Source organism: Ictidomys tridecemlineatus, chromosome 9 (assembly GCF_052094955.1).
Source record: "Ictidomys tridecemlineatus isolate mIctTri1 chromosome 9, mIctTri1.hap1, whole genome shotgun sequence".
Taxonomy (NCBI): Eukaryota; Metazoa; Chordata; class Mammalia; order Rodentia; family Sciuridae; genus Ictidomys; species Ictidomys tridecemlineatus.
The window spans coordinates 2,929,809-2,955,445 of record NC_135485.1 but is presented as its reverse complement, the minus strand read 5'-3'; the positions used below and the strand labels follow the sequence as shown (position 1 = coordinate 2,955,445).

The 25,637-nt window shown below is 64.2% G+C and overlaps 1 protein-coding gene across 1 annotated transcript; it reads left to right on the top strand.

The window, feature by feature from the left end:
- The first annotated feature begins 357 nt into the window (after nucleotides 1-357).
- On the top strand, nucleotides 358-25,431 carry Cpz (carboxypeptidase Z). Its single transcript, XM_078020937.1, has 12 exons — nucleotides 358-1,245; nucleotides 1,539-2,979; nucleotides 8,970-9,002; nucleotides 9,927-10,301; nucleotides 12,224-12,436; nucleotides 14,561-14,757; nucleotides 15,125-15,286; nucleotides 15,935-16,093; nucleotides 19,621-19,756; nucleotides 21,324-21,463; nucleotides 24,508-24,607; nucleotides 24,949-25,431. Exons 2-12 carry the CDS (start codon nucleotides 2,886-2,888, stop codon nucleotides 25,314-25,316), a joined length of 1,977 nt encoding a protein of 658 aa, XP_077877063.1. The 5' UTR covers nucleotides 358-1,245; nucleotides 1,539-2,885; the 3' UTR covers nucleotides 25,317-25,431.
- The last annotated feature ends 206 nt before the right edge of the window (nucleotides 25,432-25,637 follow it).

Here is a 25,637-nt window from a genome sequence, read left to right as displayed (position 1 = left end):
TTCATGCCCTGGGCTTGCAGACCTGAAGCCCCCACTGTCCCCTGGACCCCTGAACATGCAGAGGGAGCACTCCCACAGGGGAAGCCACTGGTCTCCAGAGCCCAGGCCAGGGACCTGCTGTGTGAACCCTCTCCATCCTGGGAAGCCACTGGCCAGCTGGGCCTCAGTGTCACACGGCATCACCATGGTAAACACCAGCTACAACCTTAGATCCACTCAAGGATATGTGTGTTGCAGAACTGTGTGGGGCCCAGTAACACGGGGGCCTGGGCACTCAGGGGACCCGGGAATAAAGGGACCTGAGAACACACGGGGCCAGGAACACAGGGGGCCAGGAACACAAGGGGCCAAGGAACACAGTGGGCCAGGAACACAGGGGGCCCAGGAACACAGGGGGCCCAGGAACACAAGGGCCCAGTAATAAAGGGGGCCCGGGAACATAGGGCCCCATGAACAAAGGGGCCAGGAACACAGGGGCCTGGTAATAAAGGGGCAGATGCTGTTTTTGCGTTAGCCAGAGGCCAACGTTTAACCAGGCAGCAGGCAGGGCTGCAAGTCGTCCCTGCAGGGCTCCTGGGACACATGGACTGGGCCCTGACCCTGGGCGGGGGCTGGCTGTTACCCCAGCAGTTGTTTTGACCCTGAAGCTGCAGCTGCTCCCCCAGGTGCGGCGGGAAGCAGAGGCCATGGGGCTGTGAGGCTTGCAGACGGCTCACAGGACACGGGGCTCACTTTTCTGGGGATGCGGAGTTTGTGTTGTACCCACCGGTCACTGGAAGCAGCCTGTGGTGAGAGGTGGGGCAGAGGGAGACCCTGAGAGCTCCCACAGCTTGTCTTATGCTTCTGAGTCCTTCGCCTGGTCCTTGAGGCTCCAGCCTGATCACACAGGGTGGCTGGCCAGCCAGAGGGACTGTGGGTAAAGACGCCCTCTCCCCACCCCCTCAGGTACCTTGCACTCCCACCCTCCTTGGGCCCCACCTGGGCATCCATCACTGGCTGCAGCCTCTCCAGTCCTGGTCCCCAGCACAGTGGCCCTTCCCTGTACCCCCCCAAGCAGATCGGGCTCCTGGGACATGGCCTGAAGCAGGCTGCGCTCTGCTGAGGCCTGAGAGGTCCCCGGCTCTGCTCCTGTTCCCAGTCTCCACCCTGCCCACCGCCCCAGGCTACAGCTGCGGGTATGCAGCCTCTGGGACGCCTCCAGGGCTCATGCTTCTGCACCTCCCGGAAAGAACTGCCTCTTCCCAGGTGAGCCAAGCCCAGCTTCTAGCCCCACCCCACATTGCTGCCCCCCTAGGTAGATGCTACCCTGTCCCCTCAGGGTCTCTAGTCCCCTGCCCCTTCTCTTGCTGCCCTGTCCCAGTGTGTGGTCCCTGCCCCCCCACCCTGCCATGCTCCTGGCACCCACCCTGTGGTCAGTGCATGTGCAGGAATTATCTCATCTGGGAGCACAGGCCACCACCACCTGTGGGCTCCTATAGCCAACACTGGCTCACCTTGACTGGAAATTGATAGACTAACAGGGGCTGTGCTCTCCCCAGCTCCGCGTGACTTCTTGCCGGCCCCAGGCTCTGGCACCTCCGGATGGGCAGGTCTGCCGGCCACCCTCAAGGCCCATTGTTATTGAAAGGGAGGCACACATGGACGGAACCTGTCCCAGGATGAAAACTGGATGCACTTGTCCCACGCGGGTACCACCATCCCCCAGCCTCTGGGCTAAGTGGCTTGTCCAAAGTTGAGTGGCATCTGACTCCAGGATCCATGCACTGACCTCTGCCCTGGCCTCCCAGCTGCCCAGGACAGTTGTCCAAGGATGCCCACAAAGGCAAATGCCCCTGGAGATCATTTGGGTCGAATGTCTCAGCAGGGAACACCACAGGGCTGTGAGTCTTGGGATCTGGGCAGTGCTGGCCCCAGGGCTCAGATGTGCGTCCAGATGGCACACCAGCTGGACCATACGATTGGGGCAGCAAGAAGTGGCCAGCAGGAGTCAGAGTCTGTCCAGCTGCATGATGGACCCCCTTCCCAGGAGGGAGAGGCTCCAGCCTGGCCAAGTCAAGGGCTCAGGATTACCTTTGCTTCTGGGTCTCTCAGGCCCTGGGGATCTCCCAGGGGGGGTGGCTCCAAGGTGGTGTGGCATGGAATAGGAGACTGAGGACAGTCAGAAGAGTCCTCAGCTCCCTAGGTGCAGACCCAGGAGTCCTGGCTTATCTCCCTCCACCATGATCTTGCCTTTGCTCCTGGTCGAGGTGGGGGTAAGTAGAGGGCCTTCAGGCCACTCCTGGACCAGGTGTCCACTCCTTTGATGAGAGGGGGCCAGTTGACTGCTGGGCCCTGTGAGTGACAGGAATCCAGGGAGGGACTTCTCTCAGCCTGGGCTGAAGACTGCTCAGGGAGAAAGGCAGCAGCGGAGGGGCCTCCTCTCCCTTCCTGTCTCCTAAGTGTTTCCTCCACAGAGACCTTCGCGGTGGACCACGTGCGTCCCGAGGGGGAAGGGTGGGGCTGTGGGGCCCAGAGCTGGGCGATTTGACGGCTCGCTGCTGGCTGGGGTGCCATGGCCTCCAGACCCTCCTGTCCAGGCCCCAGGGGTGGGGGCAGCCTCTGCAGGGAATTTGTTCAGATTGTCTGTCGGGCGGGAGGTGGGGTAGCTGGTCCCGAGGAGAAGCAGTCGCCAGCGGAGGGGGCGGGTTTCGCCCCTGGGCGGTTTATCTGTGGTCCTCCTCCTCCTCGCCCTCTCCACCGCACCCTCCGCGGCTCCTGCCCGCTGTAACCCGACTCCTGCGGCGCTCGGGGCGCCCCCCCAGAGGCGGGGCGGGGGCGAGCCGCGCAGCCCGGCCGCGGGCCCAAGTGCCACATCACTGCGCCCTCGCGCCGCGCCCGCGCCCACCATGCCGCCGCCGCCGCTGCTCCTGGCCTTGCTGGCCCTGCTGGCCTCCGCCGCCGCGCGGCCCGGGTGCGGCGAGCGCCCCTCGGACCCCGCCGGTAAGGCCCGCCGCGCGCCCCGGGGAGGACGCGGGCCCCCGACCCGGGAACTCTCCCCGAGTCCCTCGCTAGACCGCGGTCCCGCCATAAGGCCCCCAGAGCGGACTCCGTGTGACTTTGGACCAATAGAGGGACCTCTGCCCGAAGGGGGCGCGGGTCTCTCCGGCACCTGGAGGCTGGGACCCGGGCGCCCAAGCAGTAGGCGGGGACAGCGGAGTGACACCGCGCCAGGCCAGGCACAGGCCCTCGCGGTGGGGGCACAGCGGACTGGCGGGGTCCCGCAGGTGGGTCCCGTCCAGCAGGTGCCGGGACTTTTCCGGGCAGAGGCCGTCCCAGGCCTGTCCTTCCAGGAACGGGAGGGCTCCGGCGGCTGCGGGACTCGGACTCTGATCCCTCCCTCCCAGCTCGCGGCTGTGACAGGACTGCAGCTTCTCCGGAAGTGGGCCCAGGGGTGGGAGGGGCTGCGGGCCTTCTAGGGGGACCAGGCAAGACTCTGGGATTCCTGGGAGGCGCACCTGTGCTGACCTCACCTGAGAAGATCCTCCAGCTGGGCCTGGAGTCTGGGCTCAGTCTTGGCCACGCCTCCCCTCCAGGAGTGGGCCCCAATTTCCCTGTCTAATGAGAGTTGGGGTGCGTCTAGTAACCACGGTCCAGGGCCTTATCAGCCGCAGACATCTGCTTCGGCAGGGCTGGGGTCCCCAGAGGCCTGGATACAATGGGTGTCAGATTTGTGGACACCCGAGATCTTGCCAAGTGCATGAGGGGACAAGGCCCCTTTCGGTCTCCCCCACCTTTCCTTCTTCCTCCCTCCCCCAGCCGCCCCTGACTGTCCCGGCACCTCTGGCCCTCCTCCCGCTCCAGCTCACTGCAGAAAGCCCAGGTGTGTGTAGCCAGGGGACACCAGAACGCATCCCCTCATGTGACCCCTGTGTGTGATCCGAGCCCCCTGCAGGCACTTGGCCTTGAGAAGCAGGTGTTGGGTGGATGCCCACTTGCTCCTGGGGTCCTCACCTCCAATTCCTCTGAGGCCAGTAGAGCCCCAGGTCAAGCCCAAGTTGGTTCTTCCCACTCACCGACCTTCTGCTGAGCCTGGGGATGAACTGTGCCTGCTTGTGAGAGGCTTCTAGAACCTGCAAGCTCAGAGAAGGTCTGGGGTCACAGTTCATTAGGGCCTCCCCCCATCACCTCCAGGAAGCCTTCCTGGTCTTACCCAGGAGCAGTACAGCCACCTCCATCTGGGCTCAGTGCCTGCGTCCCTTCATTTCCTGCAGGGTGGGCAGGTGAGCTCTGTCCTTGCCAGGGCTGAGAACACAGATCAGGGCTGCACCTGCAGCCCCTTCCTCCTCCAGGCCCCTCCTTCCAGAGGAGCGTGGGGGTTTATAGACAGTGGCCTGATGTGCTTGGGGCTGGGCAGTGTGGGCATCAAAGGCTGCCGTGACCCTGACTCTCTTGTGCCTGGGGGTTCACAGCAAGCCTGGACTGCTTGCTCACGGTCCCTTCCCTGGTGGAGGACTCCAGGGCTTCATGGGAGCCTGGGGTCCCAGGTGTCTTTATGCTCATGGGTCCTTGGTCCTGGCTTCCAGCCCTGATTCCTCCACTTGGCGACCTCCCTGAGTTGTTCAGGTGTCTGCTGTGCTGGAGGAGACCCTGACCAGGAGGAGCAACCTATTGTCCAGTGAAGAGGGAGGGAAGGAATTGAGTTCAGTCTCCATCCCCGGCTTGAAGAAATACTGCCTCCTTGTGGTCATGAGGTGTCACAGCACTGTGGGCTGCGGTAAAGCAGCAGTCAGGGGACTGCCCTCCCCGATGGCCGCGAGTGCCACGCTAGCCACGCAAGCCACGCAAGCCACGCAAGCAGGGTTGTTTTCTGGCAGCCACACGAAGGAGGCAATGAATGAAATTAATTTTTATAACAAGAATTTTAACCCAACACATCCAAAAGGTCCTTCTAATATTTAGTCATTAATATAAAATCACTTCTGAGATGTTTCCTCTTGTTCTGACGCTGGTGTGTATTGTCCTCCCAGCAGGTGTCAGTTTCAAGGCCCTCAGTAGCCACCTGTGGCTCGGGAGGCCAGGCTGGGCAGTGAGGGTGCAGGTGCTTCTGGGGCTGCCTTTCGCCCCTCTGTTTCCAAGGCTGCGGGGGGTCACGTGTGCAGGGTGGGCCGCATGGGTGGTGGGTGGGCTTGGTGACAAAGGGCTCCAGGTGTCCCTGCTTCAGCATTCTGTGGCTACAAGAGCAGGCAGGTGCTGGGATGGGCAGGGTGGGCTTTGGGCTGTCTGGTCCATCCCTTGATTTGTAGACAAAAACTAGAGGCCCAGAGAGTCCACGCCAGTTGGGTGAGGCCCAGCTTCACTATTAACTGGCTGTGTGTCTCGGGGCAAGTTGCATAACCACTCTGGCTCCCTCCTCCATTCCATCCCAGCTCCATGGTGGCTGGAGAATCACCCACTTGCTCATTGTTATGGCTTGAATAGTGTCTCCCTCAAAAAATCAGCTGAGGTCCTAGCCCTCGGTCTCTGAGGAGTGAACTCACTGGGAAGCGGGGTCGTTGCAGAAGAAACCTGGTTAAGATGAAGCACACTGGGTTGGGGGAGCGCCAGTTCCCTGACAGGGACCTTAGGAAAGGGGCACGTCATGTGCTCGCCCTGGGCAGAGGCTGGAGTGATGTGGCCGCAGGCCAAGTGACCCCTGGAGTCCCCAGCTCATGGCTTGGCTTCTGGCTCCTGGCCTCCAGACCGTGGGGCCTTGCTCTCTCTTACTGTGGTCAGTGGTCAGCTTGGCAGATGCCAGCCCCCTGTCTGGAGACCACATGGCCTGGGTGGTCCCTCCTTCTGCCCACTGACCCAAGCTGCTGTGCTGAGCACTCACAGGGCCAGGCCCTGCTGGTCCCCGCCTCGTGGGACCTCAGCATGGTCATCTCACGCACAGCGAGCAGACCCAGGCCTGGGGCTTGCTCCCTGAACCTAGCTTTCTTAACTATAGCCTGGGGACACCTGAAGCGGGGGACACCAGGACACATCCCCTCATCTGACCCCTGCTGTGGTCTGAGCCCCCAGCAGGCACTTGGCCTTGAGAGGCAGGTGTCGGGGTGGATGCCCGCTTGCTCCTGGGATCCTCACCTCGAATTCCTGAGGCCAGCGGAGCCCCAGGTGAAGGCCAGGTTGGTTCTTCCTCTCACTGACCTTCTGCCAGCCTCGGGATGAGTCTCCAGGTCCCCACGCTCAGCTGGTTGTCAGTGCACAGCAGGTGCACAGTCCAGGCCCAGGGGATGAGGGACAGGGCGGAGCAGAGCACAGGGGCACAAGGGACCACCTGATGTGCCTCGACCTGAGCTGGCGTCCACTCCCAGCATCTGCCTCAGTCCAAGCTCAACAGGGGACTAGACAGCCACTCTGCAGAGTGTGGGTCCTGGACCAGGACGAACCTGGAAAGTGTAGTGCCAGATGGAGCTGCTGCCAGGCCTGCAGGGTGGACGCTCACCCCTGGCCTGCTCACCCCTGGGCCTGAATGGGGTGGATGCTCACTCCTGGTCCTACTCACACCTGGGCCTGAATGGGTGGACGCTTACTCTGGGGTCCGCTCACTCCTGGGCCTCCTCACTCCTGGCCTGCAGGGTTGGATGCTCACCCCTGGCCTGCTCACACCTGGGCCTCCTCACACCTGGCCTGCTCACACTGGCCCTGAATGGGATGGACACTCACTCCTGGGCCTGCTCACCCCTGGGCCTGAATAGATGGATGTTCACCCCTGAGCCTGAATGGGGTGGATGCTCACTCCTGGTCCTACTCACACCTGGGCCTGAATGGGGTGGATGCTCACACCTGGCCCACTCAGAGCTGGGCCTGCTCACACCTGGCCTGCAGGGGTGGACACTCACCCCTGGCCTGCTCACACCTGGGCCTGAATGGGTGGACGCTTACTCCTGGGTCCGCTCATTCCTGGGCCTCCTCACACCTGGCCTGCAGGGTTGGATGCTCACACCTGGGCCTCCTCACACCTGGGCCTGAATGGGGTGGATGCTCACACCTGGTCCACTCACACCTGGGCCTGCTTACCCCTGTCCCTGCTCACACCTGGCCTGGAGGTGTGACTCAGTGCCTGCCTGGGGTGGTCCTCCGTCTCTCCCCACCGTCACTGGTTGCCGACAGGTGGATGATGCTTCGATGCTCCAAACCTCTGTCACTCTGCAGGGGGTGATGACGGCGTGAGTCTGGGAACGCTCAGGGTCATGGAGCCATGCGTTCCTGGAGATGTCACACCTGCCTGAGGAGAGCAGGGTGGGGCCCTTGTGCCACTTGGGTGGCCGACCAGGTGACTTGAGCCCCCTTGTCACCTACTTGTGGATTTGTAGATGGAAGTTGCTTTGCACATCCCCACGTGTGTGGCATGGCGTCCAGGGCACGGGGGTGGGCACCCTGCAGCCCTCTCTGCCAGGGGGCACCCAGCGGTGCTGTTTCCAGACATGCTCCCCCAGGGAGGCCAGCCCGTTAGGACACCCGGGAGCCTCTGGCCATCTTAGGGTTGGTGCCGAGTAACAGAAACGGGAGTGCCTTCCAGGCTGGGCCTGTGCCGGGCGCTGAGCCGAGGTCTCCTGGAGCCTTCACAGTCCCCTAGAGACTGGGGACACCACAGGAGAGGGGCTTGCCTGGGCCCCTGCTGCAAGGGGGCTGAACCCAGAGCTGCCCACGTCCAGGCTGGCTGGCTGCCCTGCCTGCCCCCGTGGCTCATGGCCAGGTCCTCTGCTGCATGGCTGATGAGGTACCAAGGTCCACCCGTGGATGTGTCAGTGTCCCCTCTCATCAGTGGCTAGGGTGGCAGCAGCACGGCCTGTGGTGGCCTGGGGCAGGTGTCCTGCCTCAATGCTGTCAACCCATGAGAGCTTGGCTAGCTGGTAGGTGTGGGGATCGTGGGGACCATGGTGGCCTGTCCCCTGGGGTCAGGAGTTCCTGCAGTGGGCAAGCCCAGAGCCCCCTGTGGGGCCACACGGGTGCTGAGTTCAGCTGGGTTTTCACGCCCCGGGTCTTGAGAAAACCGAAAGTGGCCGTGCCCTTGCCAGCCTCGCGGTCAGGCCAGGCTTTCGTTCAGATTCCCTCTGGACCCAGCCTCCTGCCCCTCCTCGTGGGCTCCCCACCCCGTGCCCACCCGCCCACGTGCCCACACCTGCTAGGGAGCCTATCCTCTTGGTCCTGGCTGGTCTGTCCACCCAGCCTGCCTTTCCCTTCCCAGGCCAGGTGGGGACGCAGCCAACCCCATGCCCAGCCCCATCCAGAACCAGCTCAGCTGCAGTCTGACTCGAGGTCCCTCCGCAGAGCCCCTCCTTCCCCCTCGGCGCTCACCGAGACCTGGCTCTGCTCACACCAGGGGCTTGGCAGGTGCACTGGTCAGCGTGAGTTTCATCTGGCCCTGCCAAGGTCCTCGAGGAGACCCTTGAGGTCCCACGGTTGCAAGGACAATATGTGCGGATCCTTTTCTGGGAAGGGGCCCCGACTCCAGCAAGCATGTCACCCCACACTCTGGGGCGTTCTTGAGGACAAGGAGCCTGTGCTTAGATGTCCTTTTGGAAGGGACTTTTAGTAGCATGGGGGTGCAGCCCTTGGGGGCTGATTGTTAAAGACTCAGGGCACTGGGTGGCAGCCTTGGGGGGCTGAGACTGGCCTCGGTGGTATTTTTAGGTCAGGCTGCCCAGCCTGGACAGCAGGGTCACCTGCACTGCTGGCCAGTCCTGGGCTGTGGGGCTGGAGGCTTTCCTGGACCCACCCCCCCACCGGGGACCTTGCTTAGGTAGGTCTCCTGAGCTCAGGCCCAGGGTCCTCACCTGGTAGCAGGGTGCCTGCTGCCCTGGGGGCGCAGTGGGGACCGAGATGAAGCTGGGCAGAGAGAAGCCTGGCCCCCAGCGAGCGCCAGGTGAAGATGGGCTGAGGTTGGTGCAGCGGCAGGCGCGTGGGGTGGCTGAGCAGGGCGCTAACCGTGGTGCATCTCTTCGCAGATGAATGCCGCAGGCCGTCGGGAGCCGACAGCGGTACGGTACTGGACGCCCCTCTGAGGCCTAGGTCGCTGCCGCCCTGCATGCTCCAGAGCGTTCAGAGAGCTGAGCCCAGGTTTCCGCAGCGGGTAGAGAGGGACAGAGCTGCTGTCAGACCGCGGCTCCGGCTTCAGCAGCTGAGGGGACAGAGGAAGCCCAGGGCCAACCTGCCCCACAGAGCGGCTTGCCCAGCTGCTCTGCTGTCCAGGCTCTGCAGACGTCCCCTGCTCCCTCCTTCACCTGCTGGCTCTTGGTCCCCTCCCGTGGTCTGCTCCAGATGGCTGAGGGCAGGCCTTGAAGTGACAGGCCTTCTTTTGGGGGACAGGTGCTCTACCCTGGCCACACCCAGCCCCTGGTGCATCTCTGTGGGCCTGTGGGCCTGGTACATCTCTGTGGGCCTGTGGGCCTGGTGCATCCCTGTGGGCCTGTGGGCCTGGTGCATCTCTGTGGGCCTGTGGGCCTGGTGCATCTCTGTGGGCCTGTGGGCCTGGTGCATCTCTGTGGGCCTGTGGGCCTGGTGAGCTCCGTGGTCCCAGTGTCCTTTAGTGCAGGGGTGGGGCAGGGCCATCTCCAGAGATGCTGTTGGAAGTGTCCCAGGTGCACAGGAATGTGCTCAGGGGTCTGGTGCCAGAGGCCGAGTCTCTCCTGCCAGCTTTGGGCGACTGGTGTGTTCTCCATGGAGAGCCCAGACTTCAGAGAACTCGGAAAGCAGTCCCAGCCTGAAAGTCAATGTCCCAGATAGGATGCTTTGAGCAGAGAAAAGCTGAACAGGAACCACCCATCCTTTCTGATCCCTGACTCTGGACAGGCAAAGCCTTATGCCTTGTGCCAGACTCTGGTTGCCCCATCCCCGCGGCTCTGGCCCTGGGTGGACCTCTTGGGCTGAGGTCATCACGTCACCTGCCCACCCTGCCTCCCCAGCCACCTGCGTGGACCTGCAGCTCAGCTCCTGTGCGGACGCCGCCTACACCCAGACTGCCTTTCCCAACCTGCTGGAGCAGCGGTCGCGGGAGGCGGTGGAGTCCAGCCCCGAGTACATCCTGCTGAGCGTCCTGCACCATCTCTTGGAGGGCCAGTGCAACCCTGACCTGCGGCTGCTGGGCTGTGCCGTGCTGGCGCCCCGGTGCGAGGGCAGCCGTGTGCGCAGACCCTGCCGGCACGTCTGCGAGGGCCTGCGGGAGGCCTGTCAGCCGGCCTTCGACGCCATCGACATGGCCTGGCCCTACTTCCTGGACTGTGCCCACTACTTTGCCCTGGAGGAGGAAGGCTGCTACAATCCTCTGGAGAAGCTCCGGGGTGAGGGGGGGCCACAGGGTCCTCGAGGCTCTGCGGGAGCTCAGTGGAACCACCAAGGGGGTGGCACGGGGACCATCTCTGTACCAGGAAGAGCCCCCCACAAAACGTCCCACCTCTTCATGGACCCAGGCTCACGGGAGGCCTAGTGACGGGGCGGGGGGGGCGAGCAAGTGCTCTAGGGAGGCCCAGAAGGGGCCCCCAGTGGAGGTGGCCGTGCTCAGAAAGCAGATGGGACATGGGCGTGGTGGCCCAGGGGACAGAGTCCTTGGCCGCGGCTTCCCTGGAAAGTTGCAGTGCTCGGCCATGCACCTGGGCTGCGGTGGGCAGGGAGCCCCTCGGGGCCTGCCAGGTGAACCTGGGGTGGCTGGGCCGGGAAGGCCACACCAGGGGTTCTGGCCTGGAGAGAAGTGCTGGGGGTGGCCCTGTGGGGCCTGTGGACAGCAGGAGGCAGGAGGGGGCTGCAGAGGGGGGCCCGTCCTCCTGGGAACCAGCTGGGTGATGGAATGGGCGGCTCTGGGCTAGTGAGCTGCACCTTTGGGGGTCCCAGAGGCTACCTGGCTATGATGCTGTGGGGGTACAGGTCTGTGTGCCCCAGGTGGGTAGGAGTGGATCCTGAGAGGCCAGCTGGCCTGTGGCCACACTGGCTGGGGGGCCTCCTGTGTGAGGAGTGAGTCTCCTATGGACGTGGCTTGATGGGAGGGCAGATGCCCAAGGTCTTCGGCTGCAGTGACCCAGGCCAGTCATTGGTGGATGGACCAATGTGTCCATTCCTCAGCAGATCTTGAGCTCCTCCTGTGTACAGGACTCTGACACATGGTGGATGGCTGGGGAGGGACCCAGACACGTGTCTGGTAACGTGTTGGTGGGCGTGGGGGGCTCAGGGCTGACGGGGTGCTTGGAGCCCAGCGTTCCCCGAGGAGGCTGATGGCTTCAGCACAGTGCGAGGGGCGGCCCAGGGACGCTGTGCTGGTGGCAAGGAGCTGCCTGTTTGGGGGTGGCGAGCAGCCGCTGAGGCTGGAGTTTGGGGAAAGAATCCAGACGTCTCCCCGGCGGCCAAGCCCCTGCCCTGGGAAGCCCGAGGAGGAGGCTGAGAGGTTATTTTGGGCATCTCCACCACTCAATTGCCAGTTCCACCTGCCTTCCTTCCTCCCAGCCATTCTGAGCAGAGGCAAAACCGCAGGCCAGGGTGGCACTCAGGGAAGGCCGCAGCAACTGTGGCCCCAGGCGGCCTGCAGGGAGCTGCTGCCCTGGGCAGGGTCATCGGGGCTGCACAGGGTCCCTGGTGTCCTGGGGCTTCTGCTCCAGGGAGGGAGAGCAGGGGGTCCTGCTTGCACCCACCCGGGTGCCTCCCTGCCCTTCTCCTGGTGGAGGCGCTGACAGTGGACAGCCGGGAGTGGGTGCCGCAGTGGATGCAGGCCACAGGGATCCTCTGGAGCTGTGCTGGCTAACTCACACTGGCGCTGACCAGAGAGAGCTTCGGGGTGCCCTGCGGGCCAGCCCCATGGTTCAGAGGGTGTCAGTGGGCTGCGAGGGCACAGGGTGTTGCCACGTGCTGGGGTGCTGGGTGCCCCAGGGGAGGCCCTTAGTCCCTGCCACCCACTGCACTGGGAGTCCTCACCCCGTCCCCACGTCTTGGCAGCACGGGGAATGCTGCTGCTGGGCTGTGTGGGCCTCTTGGCCGTGTCCTCGCTGTGGACGGTGTTATAAGTATTTCTACAAGAATCTGACTTCAGTCAGAAGCAGATTGGCAGAGCCATCCGAGGGGACACGCTGCTCCCACTCCCAGGTCGCTGCGGTGTGTGGGGGTGGGGAGGGAGGGTGCTGGGGAAGGGCTTGTCCCCAGACAGTGCCAGGGAGGCTGGGGTGTAGACAGAGTGGCCCCTGGCAGGCGGGCAGTGTCACCCACTACCCTCTCTTCCCAGGGGACCTGGAGGCTGAGGAGGCCCTGCCCTCGGGCCTGCCGCCCACCTTCATCCGCTTCGCCCACCACTCCTACGCCCAGATGGTGCGGGTGCTGAAGCGGACAGCGACGCGCTGTGCCCAGGTGGCCAAGACCTATAGCATCGGGCGCAGCTTCGATGGCAAGGACCTGCTGGTCATCGAGTTCTCCGGCCGCCCTGGCCAGCATGAGCTGAGTAAGTGCCAGGGAGGGGCTGGGCTTGGTTCTGCATCTGGGGAAGGGCTCTGGGCCGCTGGGCCTTGGGGTGCACCAGCTGGGGGAGCCGTGTTTGGGGATCAGGGTTGGAGGAGACTTGGGGCTCTGCCTGGCTCGTGGCCACATCCCCTGGGGAATCTCCCCAGGGTGCATTACACTTGAGCACTTGGTGACGGGAAAAGAGCTTTCTTCATGGTGACAGGGACACAGGCTAGAGGGATGGACGGGAGACTAAGCAGGAATTTACAACAGGTGGCAGCGCGGGGGTCTGGTGAAGGCAGAGGCCTGTCCTCTAGGAGCTGGGGGTCAGGTCCCCGAGGAGCTGCAAGTGGGGGAGGTGGTTGCGGTGGCTGCGGGAGCTTGGCCTCACCTGTTGGCGGGCGTCCTGTGTCCCTGGTCCTTGCTGTCCCAGGCTTGCCCTTGAGCACCAGGCCCCGGCCAGGTCTGTGCAGCCTGGGTCCTGGTCACTGTCCAAACTCTGCCCTGCCCAACTGCCCAACTGGCGATGTGGACGGTGCGGCTCTCCTCCTGAGCAGCCCTGTCCATGTGCATGCAGGCCTGTGCGCAGCAGCAGAGGGCAGTGTGGGAGATGCTGGGTCACACTGTTCTTGCAGGGAGCTAGGAATCACTCTGACCGCTGTAGGCTGCAAGCGCTCCCCCAGCTGGCTTCATGAGAAAATCTAGGGGAGACTCCTGGCTGGGCAGCCCTGCTTCCTGTGGGGTGAGGCCACGGTGACCATGTGGTCCCCCCACCCTGGGCACTGAGAGCATCCAGGGCACAGGCCTCTGGGGATCACTGGGTCCAGCTCTTTCCTCATCCCCGTGCCCCAGCCTCATTGGTCAGCAGGGTCAACCCAGAATCAACCCCATTCAGCCCTGGGCTTCACAAGTAGGTAGCAGACTCAGGGCCTTTCCTCTGCATCCTGTCGGCCTAGGCAGTGTGTCCAGCAGGAGCCCAAAGGCCCTGTCTCCTGCCAAGGGTGAAAGGCCACCCAGATGCACCCATCTCCAAGACCTGCCCTGTTTCTCACACCTGCAGAGGGCCCAGGGAGGTGACTGCATGGGAGGCCTCCTGGTCATTTATACCCTGGGATCTGTAGGTCAAGGGACATAAGTGTTCCCTCCCATGGCTGGAGGGTTGGGACACACGGAGCTGAGGAGAGAGACACCATTTCCATGTGAGCAATGTGAGGCTCTGAGGAGAGTAGCAACTTCCCCAGTCCCACAGCAAACAAGATGCTAGGCCTGGTTGACTCCTCTTCCCACAATCCACCCACCCATCCCTCCACCCATCCACCCACCCATCCATCCTCGCATCCACCCATTTATCTACCCATTCATCTGCCCATTCATCCACCCATTCATCCACCCATTCATCCACCCGTTCATCCACACATATATCCACTCATCCACCCACCCACCCATCCCTCCATCCATCCCTCCACCCATCCCTCCACCCATCCATCCACGCATCCACCCACCCATCCATCCACACATCCACCCATTCATCTACCCATTCATCCACCCATTCATCCACCCATTCATCCACACATATATCCACTCATCCACCCACCCACCCATCCCTCCATCCATCAACCCATCCACCCATCTCTCCACATCCATCCCTCCACCCATTTACTCACCGTTCCACCCACCCATCCATCCATCCATCCAGCTACCCACCCATCCCTCCCCTCATCCCTCCACCCATCCATTCACACATCTACTCACCCATCCACTCACTATACATCTACCCATCCATTTATCCACCCACCCCTCCTTCCGCCCATCCCTCCCGGGGACAACTGCCTTCCCAGCTGAGCACCAATGTGCTTGACTCATACAGTCATAGAAAGTGACTATCAGTGAGTCACAGGAGTGAATGACACCCATCATATTGGTAGTATCCTTGGTTTGTCATGCTAATAATTAGGGTTCAATGTCAGAAATCAGTTCAACAGGTGGCTCCTCCAGGAGTGCTCGTCATGCAGAGGTTCTTGGGTCCAAACAAGTGTGAATTGGTGCAGGTACATTTGCTCACCCTTGCTAAGTGGGGTCCCCAAGGGTTTGAGATGATGCCCCAAATTGGCATCTCTTCCCCCAGTGGAGCCCGAGGTGAAACTCATTGGCAACATCCATGGCAATGAGGTGGTGGGGCGGGAGATGCTCATCTACCTGGCCCAGTACCTGTGCTCCGAGTACCTGCTGGGCAATCCCCGCATCCAGCGCCTGATCAACACCACCCGCATCCACCTGCTGCCCTCCATGAACCCCGACGGCTATGAGGTGGCTGCTGCAGAGGTGAGTGTCCCTGACACCCGTGGTGGCTGCTGCCTTGACACCACCTCATTCCCTGGTTGCTGCGGAGGGTCTGTTTGTGTCTGCACTTCCAGGTGACAAGGACTTGGCAGGGATCAATATTGGCCAGGTCCTGCTTTGGGGGCTGGGCAGGCCCATATCATTCTGTGCTGAGGAGGCGATGCTTACAACAGAAAATCGAGGGAGTTGAGGAGGTTAGGGTGGCTCTGCTGGTCACTCTGCTGCCCTGCCTGTTGCTGAGAGCCAGAGGGGACCCACAGCTCCTGGCTCCAGCCCCTGCCCTCGGGGCCTCTGTCTAGAAGGAGTTGCCAGGCTGTGCTGACCTCCCTGGAGCTGCTGGTGTTTGCAGGGTGCTGGGTACAACGGATGGACGAGTGGGAGGCAGAATGCGCAGAACCTGGACCTGAACCGCAACTTCCCGGACCTGACGTCCGAATACTACCGGCTGGCCTCCGTCCGCGGCACACGCACTGACCACATCCCCATCCCGGAGCACTACTGGTGGGGTAAGGTAGGAGCGCTGCTGCCCGTGCCTGCCCAGGGCTCCAGTGCAGCTGAGGCCTCCACAGGGCTCCTAGCTATCTGGGACTCTTGGGTCGTCCTTCCTTGGGGACAAGGCACCTTGGCCCCCCCGAGCCTCAGTGTGCCCCAGTGCCATGGGGAGAGCCTTCTGGCTTGGTGGGAGTCAGGGAATAATGTGTTGGAAGCACCTAGTCCTGGCCCCTGCGTGGCCTAGGCAGAACCTCTGACAGTGTCCCCCCCACCCCCCACCGCCGCTTGCTCTTTGTTGGCTTGTGCTCAGCACCTGCTGTGTGCTGGGTGCTCAGGGACTGAGTGGGACCAGGCTGCTTCCTCGGAGGGCTGGCTGTCCTTGGATAGGTGCACCTGCAGCTGGCATCGCATGCTCAGTACAGGGACAAGGGGCAGTCAAGAGTGCAGAGGCCCCAGAGGGCATCTGGCCCTGCCAAGGCCTGCCCGTCCCCCCATCCCTGTGAGGCAAGCATGTGCTCCAGGCGGAGGCCCACCTGGGCCTGCTGGACGCTGGACAGAGTAGGAAAGGCTGGGCCGGAGTTCAGCTGGGGCCCTGGGCAGGCTGTCTGCCTGAGGCGTGGTCAGCAGGCATGCCCGGCCCTGAAAGTGTCTCCTCCGCCCTGGGCAGGTGGCTCCTGAGACGAAGGCCATCATGAAGTGGATGCGGACGGCCCCCTTTGTGCTCTCAGCCAGCCTGCACGGGGGGGACCTGGTGGTGTCCTACCCCTTCGACTTCTCCAAGCACCCTCTGGAGATGAAGATGTTCTCCCCCACGCCTGACGAGAAGGTGAGCAGAGGGAGCCAGGGCAGGTGCCGGCCGGCCGGTGCCACCTGCTCTGGGCTCACTGGAGCCCGGGGGCCTCTGTGCGCAGGACCCCCTTCTCCCAGAAGGCCCCCGCCCAGCAGGAAGCAGTCTCCCGCTCCTGGGCCCATGTCCAGTGGCCTCCAGAGTGTTTCCTGCCCCTCACCCTCGGGGAGGGTGCAAGTCTGGACGTGGCCAGCAGAGGGCAGTGCTGCAGCGTGCATGGCCCACCCCAAGCCCTTGGCTGCCGTCCCCCTTTCCTGGGGCCCACTGAGGCCCTGGCTGATCTGGACTGGGCGTGGGATTTGGTGCTTCCCACTGCACGGGCCAGAGAACTGAGGCTGGGGGCAGTGACCTGAGGTGGGCTGCGGCCTGGCCTGGGTTCAGGGGCTCCCAGCGGGGCCTGAGATGAGCTGGGGTTTCAGAGCTTACTCACCCACCCTGCCTCTGGTGAGCCCGCGTCCCAGGCCAGCCCTCCATCTGCCCAGCTAATCAGCTGAAGCTGGAAGCCCTTCCCTGCCCCCAGGTGTGGCCTCGGCAGGCCTGACCTCTAGGCTTAGTCATGAGCCAGGCTGCCCTGCCTCCTGAGGCAGTGTCCAGGGATGGAGAGCCCTGTCCAGGGTGGGCAGGCTCCAGCCCCGGATACCTGCTGAGGGCTTGCAGGCCCTGCTCTCTTTGAGGCCACTAGGGTAGTGGTCCACCCTGCCCCCGGCGGCCACCAGGCTATCAGGTCCTCAGTCTGTGGTTCACGGAGGCCTGTGCCCGTGTGTGCTGTGCCGGTGTGCCTGTGCCCATGTGTGTGTGCCTATGCCCGAGTGTGCCTGTGCCCGTGTATGCCTGTGCCCGTGTGTGGTGTGCCCGAGTGTGCCTGTGCCCGTGTGTGCCTGTGCCCGTGTGTGCTGTGCCCGAGTGTGCCTGTGCCCGTGTGTGCCTGTGCCCGTGTGTGCTGTGCCCGTGTGTGCCTGTGCCCGTGTGTGCTGTGCCCGAGTGTGCCTGTGCCCGTGTGTGCCTGTGCCCGTGTGTGCCTGTGCCCGTGTGCTGTGCCCGTGTGTGCCTGTGCCCATGTGTGCCTGTGCCCATGTGTGTGTGCCTGTGCCCATGTGTGCCTGTGCCCATGTGTGTGTGCCTGTGCCCATGTGTGCTGTGCCCGTGTGTGCCTGTGCCCGTGTGTGCCTGTGCCCGTGTGTGCTGTGCCCGAGTGTGCCTGTGCCCGTGTGTGCCTGTGCCCGTGTGCTGTGCCCGTGTGTGCCTGTGCCCATGTGTGCCTGTGCCCATGTGTGTGTGCCTGTGCCCATGTGTGCTGTGCCCGTGTGTGCCTGTGCCCGTGTGTGCCTATGCCCGAGTGTGCCTGTGCCCGTGTGTGCCTGTGCCCGTGTGTGCTGTGCCCGAGTGTGCCTGTGCCCGTGTGTGCCTGTGCCCGTGTGTGCTGTGCCCGTGTGTGCTGTGCCCGTGTGTGCCTGTGCCCGTGTGCTGTGCGAGTGTCCGTGGGCCCCGGCCTGGCCTGGGTTCAGGGGCTCCCGGGCGGGGCCCAAGATGAGCTGGGGGTTTCCAGACGAGGGACAGCCAGGGACAGTGAAGGCACAGGTGGCAGCATGAGCAGAGCCAGGTGTCAGGGCCACCTGCAGAGGGGCCCAGGAGGAGCCCGCAGCCCACCTCTGAGCACAGGAGTGTCGGCAGGGCCGCGTCCGCTGGGTCACCTGGGTCACTTGTCCTTCCCCTCCAGCCCCCACGCCCTCCCTCGCTCCCCGCATTCATCGACTGACACCCGCCAAGGGCCAGGGGGTGCTGGGCTCTGGGCTCAGACCTCAGGAAGTGCCCCAGGGTCCGGGTGGCCTCCAGGGCTGGCCCTGCCTGGACCCTGGTGCCCTCAGAGAGCAGGGGCAACCACCGGGCAGCCCAGGAGTCCTGTGGGCAGCAGGCGCTCCTCCACGTGGGCTCAGCTCCATGGCCTCAGAGGGCAGAGCTGCCCGAGGGGAAGGTTCACCTCAACAAGTCCCCCAGGTCAGGAGACAGGAGGCTGGGCCACCAGCCATCGCAGCAGTGGTCTCTGTGGAGACCAGAGCCCAGGGGCAGGTGGGGGCCGTGAGGTGGGGCTGGCGGGTCCTGAGGTGGGCTTTTCCCAAACTTCCCTGATGCCCCAGGTGAGAGCCAGTGCCTTGGGCCATGTCCAAGGCCCCAGGCCCACCGCGTCCCTCTCACCTCCACACTGTCCTGGAGCTGGATCCTGCCCCGGGAGAGGGTAGCAGTCCCCCGGGCTCCCAGCAGGGGTACCCCACGGCCCTGCACCGTGCCCAGGTCCCCGTGCCCCTCCGTGCCACCCTCTCCAGCAGCCCGTCCACCCTTCCTTGTATCTGCGGTCCTCCTGTCTGTCTGTGCCCTGCCTGAGGCTCGGGGCCCAGGGTCAGGCCTGGGACAGGAGGGGCGAGGACGCAGGGCTGGGAGGTCCTGGGGCGCAGAGTGCCCAGACCCACGGCTGCTTCGTGGGGTGGCAGGGCTCACCTGACGCACCCTCCGTGGAGGACACTCGGGCGCCCCCAGGTGATGACCTGTCCACGCGTGGTGGGGAGCAGTCCTGGCCTGCTACCCCAGGGCCAAAGACAGTGGGTGGATTTGGGGTGCCAGGTTTGTGACCATGGGAACAAGTTGGGGTCAGACAGCATCCCCTCTGGGGACCCCAGGTCCTGGCTCCAGGTCCCTTGAACCCACCAGGGAGAGACCTCATTCTGACCTGCAGCCACCCACCCTTCTGTGTCCTCCTTTCTGACCGAGTATCCCCTCCCAGGACAGATGAGTCCCAGGCCACAGGGCCCCAACAGCCCAGTGCAGGACGCCCGTTCATCCGTCTGGCCCACATTTGGAGGGTCTCTCACTGGGCCAGGCCCCATGTCCAGCCCAGGACTGACAGATGACAGGGACCCTGCCCCAGGAGAGGACCTGGACCCTGCCTCAGAGGAGGGGCCTGGGTGGGAAGCTCTGGGCAGGCAGGTGTCCAGGCCACGCACAGGCTGGCTGGGAGGTGCTACAGGTGTGTCCAGGGTCCCTCTGCCATATGTGGAAACTGCACGAGGCTTTGGCCAGCTGGTGGTGGCCAGAGAGGGGCTTCCTGCAGGCTGAGTCCCCGCAGCTGAAGGTGCTGGCTGGCCCCTGTGGGCTGTGCGGGGGACAATGATTGTGTATGTCTGCTGGGATGAGAAGTCCTGCCTCTCCTCCCACCTCCACTCCCAGCCTCCTGCCTTTGCCACAGCCCCTCCAGGCCACAGGAAGCTGGGTAGACTGCCAGGCTGACTGCAGTGTGCCCTCTCCCCACAGAAGTCGGTGGCCCAGCCGGTGTGCCATTCAGGGACCCAGAGCACTGCCCCGAGGCTGCAGGGGACCCAGCCTGTGCACCGTCCCTGTCCTGCCTGTGCCTTGGGCTGTCCTTCCCCCGCTGCCCTGCCCAGTTCTGAGGGCACCTGAGAGCCCCTGCCCCTGCTGGCCTGGCCCGAGGAGAGCTCTCTCTGTCTCCTTTCCAGATGTTCAAGCTGCTGGCCAGAGCCTACGCCGACGTCCACCCTATGATGATGGACAGGTCGGAGGGCAGGTGTGGGGGCAACTTTCTGAAGCAGGGCAGCATCATCAACGGGGCGGACTGGTACAGCTTCACCGGAGGTGCGGCTCTGCGGGGGCCGTGGGCACAGGACCCACTCGGGAGGAGGCCAGAGCCCAAGGCCGGGAAGCTCTGGGCCGGGTGGTCGGGTGGGAAGAGCTGGGGGCCGGCTTGGTGTTCATTGAGGGTCTTCATGCAGCGGAGGGATGTGGGGGGCCACCCTGGGCCTCCCGCAGTGGCCGTTGCTGTGGCTTACTTTATGAAAAGCCCCGGGTCACGTGCCACGCATCGCCAATGCGCTTTGCCCTTCAGGGTTATGGAGGGTGGGCAGCCACTCCTGGACCCCAGTGAGGCTGGCCTTTCAGAGACAGCAAAGATTTTCTGGTACCATATCTGTGCGTGTGCGGGGGGCACGCGGGCAGAGAGAAGGCCCGTGGGGCGACTTACACCAGGACTTGGTCATTTCTCTGGCCCTCGGCTTTACCTGGGCACCTGCATTCTTACTAACTGGCACTGCCCTGGCTGCAGGACCACAGGGACAGTGTGGGGCCCACAGCTACCGCATGCCCCGGGGGCGCCCCCGGCCCGGCCCACGGTGTTCCCGTGGCTGGTGTCCCATGTGCCAGCCAAACACTTGCTATTTGTTCCAGATGAGGATGAGGGAAAGACGGGCTCTCCTTTGGCGGCCACGGGTGGCGGGGCTGGCACTCGGGATGCAGGCCCGTCTCCCCACCTGCCCTCTCCTCCTGCTCGAGAGCTCTGCATAGCTGTGGGCAGGGCCCTGGTGACCTGCCCCTTGCTGTCCATACTGGCCCAGGCCCTCTTCTCGCAGGACCAGATGCGTGGGCTTTCTGACCCCAGCCAGAGGCCGGCAGCCTGGGTCTTGGCTCTGTTCTGGATTCTTCAAAGGACCCACAGGGCAGGGTGGGCTGATAGAGGCCATTGGGCTCCCCTCCCAGCTGACAGGGCCCATGGGCAGGGCCAGATGAGTCCCGGGTGGCAAGGCCTTGGGGACTGCAGACAGGGGGGTCACAACACTAGTGCACTGTGGGGGTCAGAGGAGACCCTGAGCTCCCGCAGTGTGGGCTCCCGGCGCCCCTGGCACGGGGTGGCCTTATCCTGCTGTCCACCCAGTCCTGCTCTTGGGCAGCGTGGCTTCTCTTGGCCAGGAGACTGGAGCCCAGTGAGTGGGGCAGGAGCCGCAGTCCTCCCAGCCGCCGCTGGGTGGTTGCGAGTGTCCAGCTCTCCCGGGCCCACAGACCCCCGGGAAAGTGGAGATGCTAAGATGTCTCTGGGCCAGTGTCCAGGGAAATGGACATAATTGTTCCTGCCAGACTCCTGGGGCTTTGAGGCCAGGGCAGGCCCATGGATGGGGTGCAGGGGCCCGTGTACCCCAGGCGCTGCCTTCTCCTGGGGAATCGCCCCAGACGGCGGGGAGACGTGAAGCCCGTGGGCTTCGCCACTAACCTGTCAGGTTCCGAGTCCTCCTCTGGGGTCCTGGCGAGAGCCCTCCGTGCCCCGTGCCTCAGCTGCCCGTCTGTGAGGCGGGGAGAGTCCCCAGCACCTGCGTGCTCGCCGGCCCCTGCCCGCTCGCCGGCCCCTGCCCTGACGGCCGTGCCCTGTGCGTAGGCATGTCCGACTTCAACTACCTGCACAGCAACTGCTTTGAGATCACGGTGGAGCTGGGCTGCGTCAAGTTCCCCCCGGAGGAGGCCCTCTACGGGCTCTGGCTGAACAACAAGGAGTCCCTCCTGAGCTTCGTGGAGATGGTGAGCCGGGCCTGGGGACAGGCTTCCAGCCCCTCCTCCATGTGCCCTGGGGTGCTGGGGACGCCAGGGGACCTAGTCAGACTCCCCTTGAGCAAGGGTCTCCCCCTAGAGGGAGCGCGGGAGCCAGGCAGCCCGGAGGCACTGACCCAGCCTTGGAAGCCAGGGGCCTTCCTGGAGGAGGTGGCTGATGTCTTGGGGAAGGAGGAATCAGGGGACAAGACAGAGGGCTGGGCAGAGAGGGCCACGTGTAAGAACTCCTGGGTGTTGGGGTCCCCCGGGGTCCTATGGCTGGAGTGAGGACCTTGGCTGTGGGATGAGGTGATGGCTCAGGGGAAGGGGTCCACGTGGCCTGTCTGAGCAGGCTGGAATGGACGGTCAGAGGTTGGGTCCAGAGTGGCCTGCCTGAGGCATAGCCACTGCCAGGGCTAAGGCCACCTGGACACAGGTAGGCAGGTGGTGAGTGGGGATGGCAGAGAACACAGCCACGTGATCCTGCTGAACCAGAGCCAAGGCCTTCCCCAGACAGCTGGGGGCCTGGTGCCCAGTGCCCACCCCCTTGCCCAGCGCAGCCTGGACAAAGCGCTGCAAGATTCAAGGGGGCCTGGGGAAGCCACGGGGAAGACCACAGGGTCCTGGGGTTGGTGGATGTCCTCCGCGATATGCAAGAAACACCCGGATCCCATGTGGCCCAGGTGTCCCGTAGGAAGCCGGCCCTGGGGGAGAAAGGCCCTCTAGTGGGAAGGCAGGGTGCTTCCCAATTGGCGCCAACAGCACGTGGCGGATGCAGGGCTGCCCACTTAGAGGTGGGCTTGGGAGAGGCATGGTGCTGCTCTGGGGCCCCAGGGCTAGGACACATCCAGAGGAGGAGACAGAGGGTCCAGTGTGGCCCAGCAACTGCCTGGAGCTGTCTGTCCCCAAACTCCAGTAGTCCCCCAGAACCCTCCTTTCTAGAACGATCGGGAACCCTCCTCCAGGTAGGTCGGGAGCAGAGCCTCCCTGTGCAGGAGCACCAGGGCAGGAGGAAAGCACAGCTCGGGTGACCTTGGAGCGTGTCGCCCTGCTCAGGTTCCTAACTGGTGGCTGCACTAGTGCTGGGGGGGGGCTCCTCCTGAGATGGCCCCGGGTACTCGTTTCATCCCGGGTCTGTCTGGTGGAAATGAGTTTTAAGGAGTCTCAGAGCAGCTGGGATTGCTCCGTGGATATTGCACATGAAGTCCTGGGATATGAAGATTTAATGGCGTGTGGCTGAGGGTGGCCGGTGCGCGGCTGCTCCCGAGACGGCCCCCCCAGCAGAGCCGGCGCAGGCTTCTGATAAGGATCGAGCCTGTCGTGGCCAATTGAGGCTTTTCCATGTGATGCTGGGCAGGCCGGGGAGTCTGCAGCGCCCGTGGGCTGGAGGGCCACGCCCCGCCGCCCAGGAGGGCTGGAGGGGAGGGAAAGCAGGGCCCAGGGTGTGGGGGAGCCACCGCAGCGCCCCTGTGGGCCCGGCCTGCTCTCCCCTGGGGCGGGGAGCTGAGGAACGTCTCAAGGAGCCCAGGCCACGGGACCCCAGAAGGCCCCCAGTGTGGCTGGGGTCAGGGCGGGCTTCCTGCAGGAGGACAGCGACCGTGTCTGGAAGGGGGGGCAGCGGCTGTGGAAGCTGACCAGAGCGCTCTGAGGGAGGGGCAAGGACGGAGGGTAGAGGTCGGGGTGGCACAGCAACGTGGAGCTGGGGGGTGCCGCAGAGCAGAGGGGAGACCGCAGGTTGGGCTGAGCCCTGAAGCCTGGTGGGGGCTCTGTGTACCCCACCAGCCCCGGATGAGCTGTGTGACATGAGCTGTGTGACATGGCTGTCACGCAATCCCTTTGTCCTCACCACCTCCCACCCCTGAGGACCTGACTTCCTCCCTTCCGTCCACCTAAACAAGCCCACGTGGGATTGTCCCTGTCCGCTCCACTGGGCTGCAGGCCGTGGACACCCATGTCCCCATGTGGGCACAAGCCGGGGAGGGTGGCCTGCCCCATAGGAGCAGATGAGGAGGCAGAGACCCTGACATCAGGACCCATGTGCCCTCGTCTCCTGGATCCTCTCCGCAGCGGGGACCTGGCAGAGCACAGGCAGACGGGATGGCGGAGCCCTTCACAGGGGTCCAGCTGTCTCAGGCCCCTGAGGCCACCGAGGGTGAAGAGGGTCGGGAGTCATGGGGCTGCCCAGGCTGAGGGCCGCTCTGATGGCCCCTGCCCTGGGTTTCCCACAGGTGAACCTGGGCGGCGACCCTGGGTGCAGTCCCCACATCTGCTCCCCCTGGGGCAGCGGGGCGCAGGGAAGGCCTGCAGCAGGGCCAGCGGCTCTGGCTTTGCCTGCCCCAATTTTATAGTACAGAAAATGAGGCACAGAGGAGCTCGTGGCTTGCCCAAGGCCGAGAGCCCTGGGCGGTGGCACTGGACGTCACAGGAGCAGGAGGGCCTGGCTGGGACCAGTTCACACCAGGGCCGAGTGCGCTGTGTCCTCCTCCACGGTCCTGGGTCCCGTCCTCAGTGACACGGGGTGGGTCATTGGGCTCAGGCAGGACAACGTGCTGAGTGCGAGGCAGCTCACTGGTCAAGAGTGGGTTGGGGGTCCTCCAGGGCTGTCACAGGTCCAAGACCTTGCCCTGTGTCCTCCCTGATGCCCACGCTGCCCTCAGGGGGGAGCCTCTGCCCTGAGGGAACTCTGGAGGCCGGCTGTAGCTGGGAGGCTGGGCGGTGGCTCAGACACACCAGTAGGTGGACAGGCCAGGTCATCCCCATGTGGAGGCCAGGAGGTGGAGGCAGGCCACAGGTAGAACCGCAGGGTCATTCACACAGTGGGAACGTGCCAGGGTGGATTCCTGTCACCTCATTTCACCGCTGAGCATACGGAGGCCCAGGGAGGAGGGCGCTCCTCATAACCATGCAGCAGGGTGGCAGAGCAGGGCGCCAGCAGAGGGCTCCCCAGAGACCCCAGACCCTGAGGGGGCTGGCGGGGCTGGCGGGCGGCCTGGGCTTCCCGGGAGCATGAGCCCATGTTGTGCCTCCCCTCTCAGGTGCACCGGGGCATCAAGGGCGTGGTGATGGACAAATTTGGCAAACCCGTCAAGAACGCCCGCATCTTGGTCAAAGGCATCCGCCATGATGTCACCACAGGTGAGCACCCTCCCGGCCTCCCCCTGGGACCGCGTTGGACGAAGGGGCCAAGGGGGTGCCTGCAGTGGCTGCTGGCTCCAGTGGGCGGGGCACTCCGTCCGTCCTCAGGCCAGTGTGGGCTCCGCCCGCCTCAGGGGCCTCGCAGCTGGGGGTCCAGTCCGCTGAGGGGTGCTCCCGTGTGTTTGGGGGGCTGGGCGTCCGTGAGGTCTTCCGAGGAGGAGTCCGTAGCAGGGCTTTGAGAGGTGGGAAGGACCTGCCGGGTAGAGGCCGAGGCCAGAGCAGGTGTGGGGTCCGCGCCCCCCTCCTGGGGCAGCCTGGTGAGTCATTTTCCCTCTCTGAAGCCCCGGATGGTGACTACTGGCGACTGCTGCCCCCGGGCTCCCACATCGTCATCGCCCAAGCCCCTGGCTACTCCAAAGTCATGAAGAGAGTCACCATCCCCCTCCGGATGAGGAAGGCAGGCCGCGTGGACTTCATTCTGCAGCCTCTGGGGACAGGGCACAAGAAGCTGTCCCGTGAACTTCAGAGAACTGCGCCTGCATCTCGGGGCCCGCTGGGAGGTGCCGGCCTGCGGGACCAGCCCCCGCAGCTGGACCTTGAGCCCCTCGGGGCGCGCAGGCAGCCCTCGGCCGGCGGGAGCAAGCCCTGGTGGTGGTCCTACTTCACGTCCCTGAGCCCGCACAGGCCGCGCTGGCTGCTCAAGTACTAGGGCACCGTCCACGCCCGGAGACCCGGCCCACCCCGCGCCCGGGCTCACGGTTTTATGTGGCACAGACCTGGTACAAAGCCGTTGTGGCTCCATTAAAGGGTTGTGTTCACCACGAGGTCAGACCTGAAGTGGCCGTCCAGGGAGGGATGGGCCTGGCCCTGTTGGGGGTGGACATGCAGCCTGGTCCCTGGGCTGGACCTTGGCGAGGCTCCACCTGCCCCATGAGTGCCCAGCACCAGGGCTGGGACAGACAGCACTTTAGCTGGGCCCACTGGGAGCTGGCCTTTCCTGACCACCTAGGCACAAACTGGCTTCATGGGG